The following is a 13,115-nucleotide window of genomic DNA, read 5'->3' as shown; positions in this document are numbered from 1 at the left end:
GTTTGATAGAAATAGCTGTGGGCTATAGGTACATTCTTAAACCGCAAGGCTTTTTGCCTATTAGTGAATTTCCCTGCTTTTTAATCCCGGAGGTAAGAAATGGGATCTTGTGCAAGCTTGCTGAGAATGGATTGATCATTGCATGCTTATTGAGTTCAGTGGGATTTACTTCCCTGCAATCATGCTTTGAATAGGTAAAACTGACCGGGGGGAGGGAGGGAGGGCTGGAGTGGGCAGGGGAGGAGGAAGAAGGAAGAGGGGGGAGGAGGAAGGGAGAGGAGAGGGGAGGGAGAGGGAAAGCAGGTCTGATCATTTGCATGCTTATTGAGTTCAATGGGATTTACTCCTATGCAATCATGGTTAGAATAGGAAAAACTGACCATGGGGGAGGAGGGGGGAAGGAGCATATTGGAGGGTGCAAAGGAAGGGAGAGGGCAGGTTTGATCATTTGCATGCTTATAGAGTTCAATGGTATTGTTGCATGCGTCCCCCAATCTCCGAGCGGTGAGATTTCCAGGGTCCCTGCGCTCATTCCAGGGTTTGGTTTCCTTTGGGAAAGAACGTCAGCGGAGACTGCTGTGTCTTTATGAAATATAGTTTATTTATTTACAAACATTCCAACCTGAGCTTCAGAATGGAGGGGTTCAAGGCATCAGCAATCCAATACCCAGCTTTTCCATCTGGGTTGCAGCAGGCACTCCAAAGGCCATGGTGCAGAGAGCCAGTCTCTCTGCCTACCTTCCAGTTCCCAGCAATTCTCTAGACACAGCTCAAAACTACAAGCCTCTGCTGGGCTCCAGGAAGGGGGGTGCTCTTCTGAAGAGTTTCAATGACAAAAGGGTCTTCCTGGCCCATTCACCGTTGCTGGGCAACTGATAGGCCCATTATCTTACCTGGCCAATCTATTTGGTTAACAAAGGAGAGACTCATCTGACGAGCAGAGTGAGTTTCTGTCCCCAATGCATAGGATTCCAAATCAGAGGTTGGAAGGGGACCCACAGGAATCATCCATCCCAACCCCCATGCTCATAACAGTATTTACATGTGTGCAATCATGCTTAAGATAGGTAAAACTGACCATGAGGAGGAGGAGGGAGAAGGAGGAGATTGGAAGGGTGTGGGGAGGAAGGGGCAAAGGAAGGGGTAAGGAAGGGGTAAGAGGGAGGGGACAGGAGGGAGAAGGGAGGGTGGGTTTGATCTAGGGTTGCCAGGCTCAGGGCCTGAGAATGATTCTGTATCTTTAAGAGAAGAGAAAATTCAGCCAAGTACAGGCTTTCTTGCAACACTGTAATGGGAAAAACCCCAAGGTGAAATTCTCCCTTCCCCCTGCACAACTTTTAAAGATATAGGAGACCCCTTGGAGGCTGGGCCTGGAAACCCTAGTCTGATTATTTGCATACTGTTTTAGTTCAATGGGATTTATTTCTGTGCAATCATGTTTGAAAATGGAAATGGATTGCCTTCAAGTCGACCGAACTTATGGCGACTCTTTGGATAGGGTTTTCATGGTAAATGGTATTCAGAGGTGGTTTTACCATTGACTTCCTCTGAGGCTGAGAGGTAGTGACTGGCCCAAGGCCACCCAGTCAGCTTCATGGCTGTGTGGGGATTTGAATTCTGGTCTCCCAGGTCCTAGTCCAACACTGACCTGGGGGAGGGGCAGGGGAGGAGATTGGGTGGGTGGGCAATGGGCAGAGAAGAAGCCCCTTTCCTTTCCAAAAGGAAAACATTGTGAACAGTATCATTGCTTTTCAGCGTTTCCCTCATCTTTTTATTCTACAGCAGGCACATGTAGCCTCCCACCCAAATTTAAACCAAAGCTGCCCCTGGCCACATCCACACCAGGCCTTTATTTCACTTTGGACAGTCAAAGCTTCTCTCAAAGAATCCTGGGAAGTGTACTTAGTGAAGGGTGCTCATAGTTGCGAGGAGACGCCCTGTTCCCCTCACAGACCTTCAATCAGAGTGGCTGACTGTTAAACCACTCTGGCCACTGGAACTCTGTCAGTGGAATAGGAGTTTGCTCTTAGCACCCTTTCCAAACTACACTTCCCAGGATTCTCTGAGGGAAGCCATGACTGCCTCACGTGAAATCAAGTCTGGTGTGGGTGTGGCCCCCTGATTAGGCAAGCCCAGCCTCTGTGAGTCTGGCATTTAGAATTCTGACAGTTGGTTCTTACTGAGCATGCCCCGCGTTATCATACGCTGCCAGCCAAAATTTCTTAAATTAATTAAAAATCAGCCAGGCATTTTTTTAACTTTTAAACTGCAGAAGATGAAGGTCAGAGTATGGGGCAAGGTCAGTATTAGGATTATAGGTACTCTGTGAACATGGCTGATTTTTAATGAATTTCAACAGATTATGAGAACTTTGCCAGAAAAAAGTCCAAAAGGGCTCTGGGTTTTTTTTTCTCTCCTTTTAGACTTTGAACTCTCGATTCTCTCTGACTGTTTTGTGTATCACCATGAAAATTGAGAGGGTTGTTAAGGAAGCGTTTCTGAGTTCAGGACTATAAGTTTTGTAAGGTTTTGTTTTGAAATGAACTTATGGGAAGTATCAGAATGGCATGGGGGGTTATTTTCAATTTAACATTGCGGAATGTGAAAAATCCCCGCTGGCTATAGTACACAGCCACTCTTGTGGCTGTATAATGCTCTGTACTTCATTTTACCTATCTGAGTATATGTACATAAGTGCAAAGTGTCCATTTGTTTTAATAGTATGGGGGGCTTCATTGGCATATGAACAGAATTTTATAATTCTGTATGCCTGGAATTTTGGCTTCTAGTGATAGTTCTGGTTTAATTTGTTGGGTGTTAGAACAAATTAAACCAGAACTCTCACTAGAAGCTAAAATGATGAAACTAAGGTTATTATACTTTGGACACATGTTGAGAAGACATGATTCACTAAAAAAGACAATAATGTTGGGAAAAACAGAAAGGAATAGAAAAAGAGGAAGGCCAAACAAGAGATGGATTGATTCCACGAAGGAAGCTACAGACCTGAACTTACAACATCTGAGCAGGGTGGTTCATGACAGATGCTGCTGGAGGTCGCTGATTCATAAGTTGCAATCGACTTGAAGGCACATAACAACAAAAAATGTCTGGGATATGTTCCTACACAAATACCACGATCAACATGTTAAACAGGACTGGGGATACAGGATACCCTGCCATATCTTGTGCCTCAGAGGACATTGTTTAGGATATAATCCGTTTGTTAGTGCTGTAGACACCAGGGATTTTACCACTGAGCTATAGTCCTGCCTAACAAATGGGAAAGGTGGGAAATTTTGGGAAAAGGGCTACTATCAAGAGAGGTGTGAAGCTTAGAAAAGGTGGAAAGAAAAGGAAGTGGAAGAAATGTTAAATGTAACTTAATTGCTGTAAATCACTTTGAAAAGAAGGCTCTGAAAATAACATACAGCAAGATTACAGACAGCAGAACCTTGCAACTAGCTTTAGTAGAAATAATAAGATCCATCAAATTCAAACTACTCACCAAGCCCGCCATATAATCTGGATTAAACTGATTAGCATAGTTTCCAACATTTTCTAACCCAATTGGAGGAGGATTTGCAGGAGGATAGCTGGGGGCACCCCACGGATTACTGCCTGAAATTAAAAAAAAAAAAGATTACTATTGCTCCACAGCGAATGGAAGCCTTGCAGGTATTTGCCACTTCCTCTCCAACCCACCCAAAGGCTACATGCATGTTCCTATGCTAGAATGGGGGTGGGGGATAGCACAATAGATTTGTCAACATTCATGTCATAGGCAGCAAAACGTCATGCCACATGTATAGCTGCATCTCACATAACAGAGGAACGGATATGCTACATGGGGAAATTCAATTCTTGCCCCAGGTACAAAACAAGAGACCATCCAGTGCTCGGAAAATGTGATATTGCAACAGAAGTACAACTTCAACTCTCTCTCTCAGCCTTGACAAACATCAGACATATTTGGGAGTCCACATATCAGCCAATAATAGGCAGCAATTTTACCTGGTCAGAGCAGGGACAACTTTTACCAGCTTCAGTTGGTAGGACAGCTACGTCTGTTCTTAGACCAAGATGGCTGGGCCACTGTGGGCACTGATTATTTAAAGACTCTACTACATGTGGCGTTTTGCTTGGGCTTAATCTGGAAGCTACAGCAAAGTGCAGCAGTCGTAGTCCATTCACACCATGTAACACCTCTGCTGAGGGAGCTCTGCTGGCTGTCAATGTGCTAGCGCGTGGAGGTCAAGGAATCACTTTTAGCGTTTAAAGCCCTACACAACTTCAGACCAGGTCAACTAAGTGACTGCCTTGCCTTTATAGCCCTGCCCACAACTGTGCTCCTCCGATATAACACTGCTGGGAGTACTGAATGCCCCAGAGATGTGTTTAGTTTGTACTAGAAACTGGGCTTGTAGAGTTGCAGCTCCAGCCCTCTGGAATCAATTATCAGCTGAAATTAGACAGACACTTAGCATTATGATATTTAGTCGCCTACTGAGGAAGTTTTTGTTTAAGAAGGCTTTCCCAGAAATGTGCCCGTCATTTATGAATTAATTGTACATCTGTAAAAACGGTTTATTGTTTTTAGAGCTTGCATTTTTTGTATTTTATCTCATTTTTATCTTGTATACTACTTTGATGGTTTCAGGCTCTGAAGAGGTTTACACATTTGTACAGAGCTTGGAAAAGTTACTTTTTTGAACTACAACTCCCATCAGCCCAATCCAGTGGCCATGCTGCCTGGGGCTGATGGGAGTTGTAGTTCAAAAAAGTAACTTTTCCAAGCTCTGCATTTGTAAAATAAATGAATAAAATGGCTCCTATCCAGGAGCCGCAACCTATTTGTAAAAAACTGTTGCAACTTCAATCAGTCATATAAATTGCCCCTTATTCCATCTCAGCTTCCAGATATGTCTGAGGTTTTGTAGGGCTTGTCTATGCTGGCACTGCTAGGAGTTGGGGAAGGAGGAGATCACCAAGTATAGAGAAATTGAGGGTCATATCAATACCACCTATAGTTTGGAAAAGCCTCTAGAACTGAAAGTCACATAAAAATTGCAAAAGTACACCATTTAGTCAATGTCATGTGAGACATCCCATGCTTTCACAATACACTGAAATGTGGATGTAAATGATTTCTTCATAGAAATATATATGAGGCTGCTAAATACAGAGTTAGACCACTGGTCCCTCAACCAAAGTTCCACCTACTCTGACTGGCAACAGCTCTCTAAGACATCTGGCATAGGGCCTCTCTGAGACCTTTTAACTGAATATGTTGATGAATGAACTTGGCTCTTCTGCGTTATTCATTTGATTCAGACCCTTCCATTATCCCATTTCCACCTGGTTATTAGGACCCTCCACTTAAAAAAAATATAGTAAGCTTACCTGGAGCAGCAGGTGGATACCCACCTGCAGGAGGATACCCTGGATAACTCATTCTGTAAAGCTGCAACAAAAAAGAGACATGGTTGAATACACTTCAGATAGTTAATTGCATACATAACACACAGCAGCTTAAAACTAAACCTTCTGGAGTCTTTTGAGTTTTTAACATGCTACCTTTAACGGATTTTTATTTTGCCCTTCCTCTTAGAAACTGTAAGCAGTCCCACACACCCATTATCCTCACAACCACCCTGTGTGGTAAGTTATGTCAAGAGATGAGGAGTGGCTCAAGGTAAGATTTGTGGTCAAATGAATATTTGAACTGGGATCTCCTAGATCCAACTCTAGCCACTGCACACCTATTTCTTATTTCATATTTTATAGTTTTGATGTCACTAGCACTGACATGAATAGTAACCTCATGAACCCGTTAATCTTGGGGGATCTAGCCATCCATAACTGCATGAGATCCAGACATATGACACTGCTAGGTCACAGTGTGACTATTTAATATGGTTGCAATCACAGGTAAAATAAGGACTCTTCTGTGGTCTTCTTGTCAACATTGTAAATTGATGCACCTCCATTTAAAAGACACATACACACACATACACAGCTGCAAATTTGTATTTTATCATCACATCTGCATAGCAGAGAGCAGCAGCCAATCTTGGCTCTCTGTGAAATGTATCCGTACCATATATTAGTAGCAGCGTGTGTGTGCTTATTGCAGGAACATGTTGTTTTTCCCTAGGTATATAAAATGTTTTGAATGTGCATATTAAAAGGTAAATATGTAAAGCAGCCTTAGCTTTGGAATACTCCTTCAGCTTTTCCCACAGTTAATACTTCAAGGATAGTTCACCCCCAATCAGATTATTAGATAAGAGCTCCGGTACATAAACTGTTATTTTCTCCAAGAAAATATGGAGCCACTTCCTTTTTTTGGCCACTTCTATAACTTCTACTTTTGAAAGACAGTTCAAATGGGAGTTAACAAGAATTCAAACATTACTTTTCACCAAACACGGCTTACTAGAAATACATCATAGGAATCTAGTACTACTTTTTACTACCTACCAGTAAAAAGAGGGAGCCTTATCCATATCTGTCCCATTACAAGCAAACTCAAGAGAACAAGTTTTTCATGCTATAGTTAGATTCCTCCATCTTTAAAACTGTAAGGCTCTTTTTTAAAAAGTTACAGCCAAATCACCATAATAGGCTTATTCATTCCAACCAGACATCAAATGCCAGCAAGTAAAGAGGTAATGAGGGACACAAGAGAGGAACTGTGTTGGGACTCAGTGGGCAGAAAAGCTTGTTGATTTAGCTGCCTACCTGAGTTTGGAATTCATTTGGCTAGTAGTCTGAAACCAAATCCTCCTGCTGTGTCAAACTTTCCCACCCTTTGTTAGCTGCAGCAACTATAGTAGTATTGTAGGACCAAATTCCAGTTAGCTAGGGCTGTGCTGATGAGAAGTTACGCATGGATAGTGTTAAAACAGCAATGAACTAATAAAACATTTTAACTGCTCCCACCTTACCAAAGATGGATGATGAAAGGCATTTAGAGAAAAATGGGGGGGGGGAGAGAGAAGTGCATCAGAAGGTGCTTCCAAACTAGAACCTTTGGTACTAATAACTTGCCAAAAGCATTGCTTTTCAGCAATTATCTGGAAATGGAATTAAAATGGCAGTCCCATGCAACTTTCTGTACAGCTATATTATCCAGCAATGCGCTTCTCCATAACCAGAATAGTTTTAAGTAGATATTTGGTAGGTGACAAGCTAAACTGATCTATACAAACTGACCACCAGTTAATTGCAGCCTACTATCGGTGTGGAAGGAAACATGGGGAACAACAGCAAAAGGAGAACAGCCAGTCCTCAACAACAGGATGTTGTAGTGGAATTTTAAGTCTCATGTAGTTTCCAAAGCCAAATAAGGGAAGTTTCCACCTGCAGCAAGTTAGTGGGAATAAGAGGAATGGAGAGCTGAACCACCCAAATTTCCTCCTCCTTGGCCAGTTTCCCCAAGACTGAATGACACTGATAGTGAAAGACTATTTCTTTGACTGCTTACGAAGGGCTCTGCAGAGCCCAAGGTACAACATTAAAACTGAGGATGTGGGAAACACCTCATTACAGCAGACAGTACAACTTGAAACCGACTAAGCTGCATGCAGCCTACTGACCACAGAGGATAGTCCTTGACAAATCTGCTCTCTCTGCCAGCCCAGGAGGAGAGCAGTGAAGCCCCTTGCAGGTCACAATGTAGGGTAGGCTGCATTTGGCTTGGTGAGTCAGTGGTTCTGCAGGCCTGTAATTACACAGTCGGATTCCTACTATTAAGATATCAGGAACTGAAAATGGTTTGGTTTTGCATCTGGAGAGTAACCATATTAGTCTTTTTCTGCTACAACAAGGAGTCTTGTTCTTCCTTAAAAGAGTAACTGATTTATTCTGTTGCCTCTTAAATTCCATGGCCTTTTGACCCTACTTTTTACTGGGTTTTATATGTGTCACACCTGATGACCAAGGACAAGACTTCATGCATCTGACAGAGTGACTCACTTGATAAAGTGAGCTCATGGTCCACTAAAATTTATGCAACAATAACGATTGTCTTCATGGCTCTTAGTTGTGATTTTTCTCCTTAAGGAGTCCAGCCTTACCATTTGGGAACCGTAGTTAAAAACTAAGCTTCTTACACTCAGTGAACTGCAACAGTCTTTACACCATTTGGATGTCCTAATTGGGCATTCTTAAAACGTTTTAATAACTTGTAGAAAAAAATGGCTTAGAATAAAAACACCTAAAAAGGGGATATGAAAGGGAAGGAATGACAGTTGTTCAGTCAGGCACATAAACAGCCACTTGTTTGTAACAGGGAAGAACTGCTTCCTGTAACAGGGAAGAACTGCTTCCTGTAACAGGGAAGAACTGCTTCCTGTAACAGGGAAGAACTGCTTCCAGGAGACAAGTCAAGGAAACATACACCACACAGAGTTTATGCAGGTACTGCTCTTACACAATTAGCTGGTAGCAGAAATTAAACAGTGGGACCATGCAGTGCTTAATATGCCACTACAGAACCAGTAATATTCCTACAATGGCCTTCTCTATGGGAAGATCCTAATATTCATTCTCAGAAGTAATTCCTATCCTGCTTCTTCCTTCTATTTGACCCCTTAAACGAATTGTTTCCTCCTTCCCTATTTGATGTATTATAAAATAATCCCTGCTGCTAGCCCTATAATTTATAATTTCCTGATACCTCCCAGCCACAATCAAACTTACAATAAGTTGTTTCTTATTTGCAGCCTGGGCAATCTGACCACCGCCTTGTTATATTTTTGTTGTTATTAGCACAATCGCACAACATGAACAATATGGAGAACAATGGAATGCAATTGTTTGGCAGCAGCGTTGCCAGGATTTCCCATAAAAACTGAGAAAGAACAAAGTCCATTCCAAAGTCTACTCTAGCTAGTGGAAAAGAAATGAACATGAAAGCCAGCAGTATCAGCACCCTACCACCTGCCTCAACTGTGTGTACACTTCTGCCATGCACATGTAATAATAAGCAATGATGTACTTCTTAAAAAAGAAAACACTAAAAAAAGAAGACACTTTATCATAATCAGATTGACACACACCCTATACAGACTAAAAGAAACATGATTGGGGGAGGGGGAAGAGAGAATTTAGAACACAGATCAATCCAGTTGGTGTGCACATGCAGAAGTGCTCAAACACTACAACAGTAGTGTTTAAAAGTTCCATTAACTAATATGCAGAACTTGAACAGCATCCTCTTTTGCTGTTATGCAAATCCCACAGTCTTCCACCTACAGGTACAACAGAAAATTCTGAATGACTATGCTGGCATTACATCACACTATTTCCTTGTGTCAGTAACAGCAGCACTCCAGGACATGCAGATCTCTCTTCCTGGTCCTGATTAGTCAAGACTTAACGTATGCGCAGTGGGCAATAAGCTATCAACGTATCTTAAAAACAAACAAAACCAAAACTCCCCAAAGGGCCCCCAGAACCAACTCTGGAACATCTTATCCGACGGGTCTCTGGTTGCACTTATCAGATGGGCCTCTGGTTGATGGGTCTCTGCATGTTGCAATTCCAGCTAAAAAGCTTACACCTCCACCCACGGAATTAAGAATCAATCTGCTGAAAATAAAATGCAAGGAAGCATGCAAAACACTAGTGAGAACAGAGTTTTAAAGGAGGACAGAGCCACTCGGAAGAAATAATTAAGGAGGGCAAAGCAGATTGCCAGCAAGCCGCACTGCCACGGTCATCACTCATCACACTCTTCTCGTGTGATACCAGCCACTGGGGATGGGGGGGGGGAGAGAGCTGGTACTCCTTATGTGATCAGTCTTAGTCCTGAGCCCAGCTGGTAACTCTTAATGTTCACCCCCTCTGACACCAAATGGGGGGGGAGGGGAAAATAATTTGGTGGTAGGGTGCTGACTGCTTCAACTCAGCAAGCCATTTGAGTGAGCAGCTGGCAAATGGTTCCATTTCAATGGTTACATGTATGAATTAGAACTTTAAAAAATGGTTTCTGGAAAACACACTGAAGCCCCTTCATTCATTATCTGGGCTGGTATTACAAAGGTATCAGATACCCATTTGCAGAGAACATTGGGGGAGAACTTAAAAAAAAAATTTTTTAAAAAAACACCTGACAACTTCTCAGTATGGTAGTAACTCAAAGAAATCTTAGTTAAAATTAAATATTCTACAGAGTAAAACATATGTGAAATGAAAAAAACCACACTTCGCTTTCAGAGGATGTATGCAGGTATTACAGCTGGCTTCATGTTAGATAGGCAGTCCATTGCGTGAGAGAGAAGAAGGAAGTGTTTGTTAAGGTAACTGCAGATGGGTTGTGCTTTTATAAGCTCTTGCATTATAATTCTTTAAAAAATGCTTCCCATTTAATTGGTACTCCTTTTAGTCAGTTACAGAGATGTTTTATCAACTAACTGATTATTTGTTGCAATACAAGAGACAGGAGCGTGTGGAAAAAAAGGATTCTCTAGGAAAACCACCACCAATCTTGCTATCAGCTAATATTGCCATAGTTTTAGAAGATCTGTTATGCTTGCTCCATTAAAAACATGAGACCAGATGACACTTTTAAACTGAAGAGACAATATTGACAAAGGGCAAATAAAAACACACAGAGTAGCAGCCAGTTACCCAAATACAGGAAAAACCATTCAAACATGTGGCCTTTGGTGTGGGTGTGTTCAAACTTTCTCCTTTTTAGTCTACGTCAATGAGCATTCTGGATATACCATTTCTAAACATTGTTACAAATTTTGTTCATCTGTTTCAGGGCTGTGGAGTCGGAGTCAGAAGCAATTTTGGATGGAGTCGGAGTCGGTAGAAATGTACCGACTCCGACTTCAAAATAAATTTTGATTGACAATTTTTTAAAATATACATTCAAAATGTCAAAGAAGCTTCCCATGAAGTCAGCTGTAGTTGAGCATTTCACCATAACTCAAGATGGAAAACATTTTGTGTGTCAGTGTATGCACAGGACCCAGATGAAGACAAATGCTGTGATGCCAAGACCAGCACATATTCAGGCAGCGATAAAAATGCTCCTATGAGAACTTCCAATTTAAAAAGACATTTACAGCCCTTTCCAGGGCTGTGGAGTTGGAAGCAATTCTGGGTGGAGTCGGAGCGTAGAAAAATAGAGGAGTCGGAGTCGAAGGTTTGGCGTACCGACTCCACAGCCCTGATCTGTTTGCAGGGCCGATTCAGCGGAAAATACGGATCCTATAATATATTCTTCTGTCTATTACATCAAATGTTTAAGGACCAGTCATGGGTACTGCACCCTAAATGCCCGTTTCTTTTTGCTTCAGTCTCTGATGACAAACAATTTTGTTTAAGCTACACACACCTACATTAGTTCTTAACTGTTTGCAATTTGGAGGATTTATTATTCAGTTTTCTGAACCATTACAATTGTTCATCTGTACTAGGTTGAATTTACTGTATGCAGACATACAATTTTTGGAATATCTGTTGGCAATGAAAAATAATCTGTATTTTGGGCTGATATTCTAATAAAATGCCAGTAAGTATTCAAGTAGTAAAGTGGATTAAATTTTGCTCACTGTTCTTTTGAAAGCAGTCTGTTTTCCTTGCCCCACATTACAACTTAATGTACTAAATCCAGATTTGGATGGATGGAACACCAGCTCCCCTCCCCCCCCCAAAAAAATCTGTTCCTCCAATGCATTCCCTATCCTCTTGCATTTTTTACCGTCTAGCTCTGAAGAACTGAACAGCTCGTACAATATTTTGCAACACGCTGGTTGGCCTAATAAAGGAAGCTTACATGGATTTTGAGATTTTTCTTATGGGTCAACATGGCTACCTTTACTTTTTTAGTATTGTGCCTGTTAGCATGCTATACAAGAAATTAGTACCAGACATCAGATTAATTTCTCATTACTTTACGGGTTTCATTTTAATAAATAATAAAAGAGAACATTTCTGCAGAGAGGGGGGAACGAATGCTGAATGTACATCAGAAAACAAAGAGTGAATCGCAGGACTCTGACAAACATATGGTATGGCTGAATTAAATTCTTTAAATTGGGGAGAGAACATATTAATTTACCTGGGGACAGCACAGAACTGCTTATTTTATATGTGAGAACTCTTTTGTTATGGGATAAATAAGGCCTCTCCTTCAAGGTTAGTTGAATAAATAGAGGCCTTGTAACCACTACAAGCTTCTACAAACTTGGCATGTTTTTAACTTAGTGGCATTAATAAAGTCACAGTTTCTGCACTTCAAACAGAGATTCCCGGTACAGTTTTCAATACATGACTATATGATTTCATGCCATGAAGCTCTCTATGTCCACCAGTGCACAAATACATTTGGGGCAGGATGAGAAACAGAGTTTTTTAAATATGCAGCATACAAACCTCTTAATGTTCTTATAGTAAACTTACAGAATTTATTACCATAAGATGTTGTGATGGCCACCAACTTAAATGGCTTTAAAAGGAGGTTAGACAAGTTCATGGAGGATACGGCTATCAATGGCTACTAGTCATGATGGCTATATACCAAATGATGCAATTTAGGGTGTCCTTGTTCAGAGTTCCAGCCACTTTATTTTCCATAATACAACATTCCATTTCCCCTCCCCTCTGCTCTTCCTCCCCTCACCCTACCCACCTTGTCAGTCAGTCAGCAGCCTGTGGTCTCTGAGAATTGGGCTGTTTTGGGATTTCCCCCCTCCATTTTTTCATCTTTTTTTGGTATACTTCTGCAAATATTGGGGCTCCTCCTAATCCCTCTTCCTTGTGTGACAGTAATGTTGTTCAGCCTACATAAAAAGCCACACAATGAACTGAGCTGTTTATTTAATATATAGGGTAAACATATTGACATCTTAAGCCTTTTTATTTATGTTAATGCTATATTGTGATTAATAGCTCTCTCTTAACATGGTTTTGAAAGATCAAAATTACACAGATTCATGCATATCAGGCTCCCAAATCACATGCATTCATTTCCCTCTTTTATTTCCTTAGTTTGCCTGATTTGAACACAATGACAATCTATGGGCACAAATCCAAGTCCCAGTCACCAAACAACGGCTTGGCCATTACATGTGAACTGATCTAGAGTATCCTTT

At 41.4% G+C, this 13,115-nt stretch overlaps 1 protein-coding gene across 3 annotated transcripts in view; it reads right to left on the bottom strand.

Annotated features, from left to right (window-relative positions):
• The window catches only part of ANXA11 (annexin A11), a 38,298-nt gene that overhangs the window by 18,941 nt on the left and 6,242 nt on the right, over positions 1-13,115 (bottom strand). For 2 of the 3 annotated variants that reach the window (XM_061634932.1, XM_061634934.1), the window contains exons 2-3: positions 5,404-5,464; positions 3,509-3,621 (exon numbers count right to left, since the gene is read on the bottom strand). In XM_061634932.1, coding sequence (XP_061490916.1) covers positions 3,509-3,621; positions 5,404-5,455 — 165 coding nt within the window. In that variant the 5' untranslated portion in view covers positions 5,456-5,464. Of the gene's footprint in view, positions 1-3,508; positions 3,622-5,403; positions 5,465-12,652; positions 12,804-13,115 lie in introns of all 3 variants that reach the window. The other variant, XM_061634935.1, reaches the window with a different exon arrangement.

This window comes from Rhineura floridana, chromosome 7, assembly GCF_030035675.1.
Source record: "Rhineura floridana isolate rRhiFlo1 chromosome 7, rRhiFlo1.hap2, whole genome shotgun sequence".
NCBI classification, from domain to species: domain Eukaryota; kingdom Metazoa; phylum Chordata; class Lepidosauria; order Squamata; family Rhineuridae; genus Rhineura; species Rhineura floridana.
Note: the sequence above shows the minus strand (reverse complement) of the source record. Positions and strands in the feature narration are given on the sequence as shown.